At 47.3% G+C, this 3,971-nt stretch overlaps 1 protein-coding gene across 1 annotated transcript; it reads right to left on the bottom strand.

The window, feature by feature from the left end:
• Positions 1-1,614: 1,614 nt before the first annotated feature.
• On the bottom strand, positions 1,615-3,493 carry HO173_012999 (uncharacterized protein; the record flags this gene model as incomplete). The annotated part of the gene is made up of 3 exons (XM_037314828.1): positions 1,615-2,774; positions 2,931-3,088; positions 3,231-3,493. The coding sequence occupies 3 exons, from the start codon at positions 3,491-3,493 to the stop codon at positions 1,615-1,617; spliced, it is 1,581 nt and encodes a 526-aa protein (XP_037158285.1).
• Positions 3,494-3,971: the final 478 nt, after the last annotated feature.

Here is a 3,971-nt window from a genome sequence, read left to right as displayed (position 1 = left end):
TAAGATTATTAAATAAATACTTCTTTTATAAATAAAAATATAATTAATTAGCGATTTATAATAATAGAAGTAAACTATTTATTATATAGAAAGTAAATAAAGTTTAATTTAATTTAGAGTTAAAGCTTTTATCTTCTTTATTATTTTTATAAAAATAAAAGTTAAGTAAAAACGTATAGTAAGCGATTAGAGTTTTTTTTAACTTAGAGCTAAGACTAAAATTTTATTAGCCGATAACTCAAGCCTCTCTCCTCTCCTCTCCCCTCTCCACTTTCTCCTCTTTACGATATCGGCTTCCCACTCCCTCGAGCTGCAGTGCGATGACTGCTGGATCCTGAATTAATCTTACGATGTGGTACTAGCTTTCGCCTCCCCTCATTCGATGCGATCAGGAGCAGAGGGTTCCTCAATTTACAAATTCTTACATGAACTGTAGCTGGAATGGGCTTGTGACTTCGCGCGGACAGCGACAACCGGGAGGCGAGAAGGCCAAGAACATGTTCATCGTCGTCGACGATGCCCTGTCATACTACTGTGCACAGGATGCATTGCAAGTGGTAGCTCAGGAGGGCCCTGCAGTGCTCTTGATGAGCTACAAGCACAAGCACTAGCAGTATGAAAAATTTCGCATCGCGCCACTTGCAAGAGGGTAGCAAGCACACGACGCTCAGCGGCCAAGGTCTTCCCCCGCTTTGATCACCCGCGCAATCCTCACATCAAATTGGAAATGTAACGACCCCCACCGCGCTGGCTGTCGGTAACTACACATGCAGCAAGCGAGGTCTATTGTCCCACGAGTACGACGGTACGCCCGCCATCTAAATGACAACCGTCTGAAGTCAAAATCTACAACAAGAAAAATGGCCGGGTGGGCCGACATAGCGGGCATCAATGGCTGGATGGGAGCTTCGAGCAAGTCAGAGGTATCTGCTGACTTGCAAGTATACCAAAGAAAGAGAGGGAGGCATATTCAGCTACGTTTCTCGATACTTTTGCCGTGATGGGTAAGCCTTTCTATATCTTCTGTCCTGCCGCTGTCGCTTTTGGAGTCAAGCAACGGAGGTTATTATGATGCCCGCGACAGAATGGTGATCTTGAATCAGCACTCACGAACTTGAACGACAGAGGAGACGAGGAGATCGAGGACGGTATCTAGACACATGACAGTTCAAAGATTATCTGCACGAGTCACGATGTACATTGTGTATTCTGTACCAACATCCCATCTCCTTGCAGAATAGTCTACTGATAATCGCCCAAATCTGAAAATGTCTCACCCGAGAAGATGGAAGACTCACTATCTCTCTCGTTCAAGTCAGTATTCTTCGGTGTATAGCCAGGGGGCCAGGTGTCGTAGATATGTCGATTTGAGTTCACCCACAGTTTTAAGACGTCGAGGTCATGAAATTCAGGTGTTCCGTAGACTGAAGAGGGTTGGTTGGGATCCCGGGTTTGTCTTTCGTCGAGCATAGTATTCCTAATGTCTCCGATCATCATCAATCCTGTCACGATCAATTAAAAGCCGAGATCGATTGTCATTTTCGTCATCAAGTATAATAAGCGATTTCAGGCGAGCCTCTGATGGGTGACCTTTCCATCTCTTGGCTTCTTCAATCAGTTTTGTTTGTAAGCCCGGCGCGAAGCCCTCTGATCCTCGAAAGATGGAACATTCCGCTCAGACGGTGTTGCCATGGATGTAGAAGGATTCGGCGGAGACCCCGGAGACCTCGAGGCAGGGGGAGATATTTGAGGTATCGATCTGCCGGATCTTGACAGCAGCGTGGACCTGCGAGTCCAGTCGGGTCGTCTCGATGGTTCGGGAGACGGAGTGCCCGGCGGCAAATCAAAGTATGCGTCGAATTCCGGCAAATCAAAGTATCCCTCGACCTCCCAACGAGGGTTGATATGTATAGCGTCCATAGACCGACTACGGGGCGGGAGAGTGAGTTTGGCATAACAAGATATGGGTGGAGTATTCAGAGCCTGACCATAGCTCTGAAAAGCGGTTGGATGGTGAATAGAGTCGGGCTCAGCAAAGGAATCCCGATCAGGGTTGTGGAGAGCCACGGAATCCTGATTAAAGCTTGGAGGAGTATTCGAACATCGATTATAGATCGAGCGTTGATTTAAAGCTTGATCAGGAGTTGATGAAGAATCAGAAGCTTGATTATAGCTCTGATAAGCAATCGGAGCGGGATTGGAGCTAGGCTTAAAAGAGGGAGCCCGACCGAACACTGGCAGAGCCATAGGTTTCTGGTCAGAGCTCGGGGAGGTGTTCGGAGATCGATCATGGATTGAGCGAGCTTTCGAAGCTCGACTAAGGGTTGCGCCAACTTCCTGACACCGAGGGTACCTCACAGGGAACAAACTTCGTCCATGTATCGGGCGAGCAATCAGAATTTGATTATGGCCTGAAAGAGTAGTTGAACCCTGAGAATGACTTGGGCCAGTAATACAAGTCTGATTAAGGACCTCGGCAGGGATAACAGCTCGCGAATGGCTCGAGTGAGCATTCAAAGCTTCAGCAGGGTCCCAGACAGCAGTTGAAGCCCAACGTTGGCTTGAACGAATATCAGGAGTCCAATCATGGCCAGCCACAGCTAGCAGGTCTGATGCGGTTTCTGTTGACCAGGGGGATTCCTGCAGAACTGCTTCGGGGAGTTGGAGGAGATTACCGGGTTCCAGAACAACAGGAATCCCTAATGCCGCTCGCCTGATAACAGGTAGGGTTTCCTGATCGTCTCCATTGTCTCCTGCATCTCTCTCCAAATCAACTGCGATCCCATCATTATCTTCATTGTCTTCTAGACTTTACCCCGAACCGATGATTATATAGTCTTTATTTATATTATCCACTGTACGTTGGTTCGAATTGGGTGCGGTATCACCAGAGTTTGCGTTGTCACCTGTGTGTTGCTCTGCTCAAGTACCGTCATTCGATCTGTTGTTTACGGCGCATTGTACCATTGCAGTACCGTCGTTGGGCTCGCTGTCCGCAGGGTTCTGTACTGCCGCGGTATCGTCGTTAGATCCGTTATCTACGGCGTTCTGTGTCGCCGCGGTGTCCGTATTGTCTCTCTCAAGTGCTCTATATTGCTCCGAAGAGTCTGTTCCAGGCTATAGATCAGGCTTAAAGGAGACCCTGAAAGGTCTGTATCACCAGTTAGCCTGAGAATCGCAGCATCGGGAGAGACAAGGAGAATTGAGTAGAGATCAAGATTAATACGTACACAAACACGAAGATAGCAATCGCTATCACAAGTCCGGTGGGGGCCACAAATAGTAGTTTCCATTGGCATTTCCACTCCTGGAGAGTTTGAGCATCCCATTGCGCATATAGCTGATGCTTTCGCATCACAACGGTGAGGAGAACAGATATGAATGGGTCCCAAACGAGGCCAAGGACCACAGCCGTCACGAGCAGTACGACCAAGCAGGGAACAAAGCGCCAAACCCTGGCTACGGATTTTCCCCTGATCAGGTGCACGTACATTTTGAGGGTTGGGTGACGAAGCTGATAGGTTGAGTGTGTTGTGAGAAGATATCGAGAGGATGTACGGTACTGAACCAGAACCGTTGCCTGGTATGACTTGGTGAGTGCGTGCGCCAAGTGAACGAGTACGCTGCGGTCTACTGACTGTAGTTATTGGAAATGGTATGCACTCAATGGTCTCAAATCATGAAGTATAGTTGTTTATTGTCATGTTCTATGAAGAAGTATGTAGGAAGGATGGAGGTGACTACCTATCTATGGTGTGAAGCCACGCTAAGGCTATTTGCCACCATAAGGCGTAGTCACAACACCTCTTTGGAACTTAGTAGTGTGTGGACATGCTGGCCTCCTATTGGCTGATTCCAACACTCTCACACAGTCCAAATGGTGGGCTGGAAACACTATTAGTTCCTATTGGAAATGATATGCATTCAATGGTCTCATATCATATAGAATGATTATTTATTATCATATTCTA

Source organism: Letharia columbiana (assembly GCF_014066305.1).
Source record: "Letharia columbiana isolate WasteWater2 chromosome Unknown xfSc0000008_s0, whole genome shotgun sequence".
Classification (NCBI taxonomy): domain Eukaryota; kingdom Fungi; phylum Ascomycota; class Lecanoromycetes; order Lecanorales; family Parmeliaceae; genus Letharia; species Letharia columbiana.
Note: the sequence above shows the minus strand (reverse complement) of the source record. Positions and strands in the feature narration are given on the sequence as shown.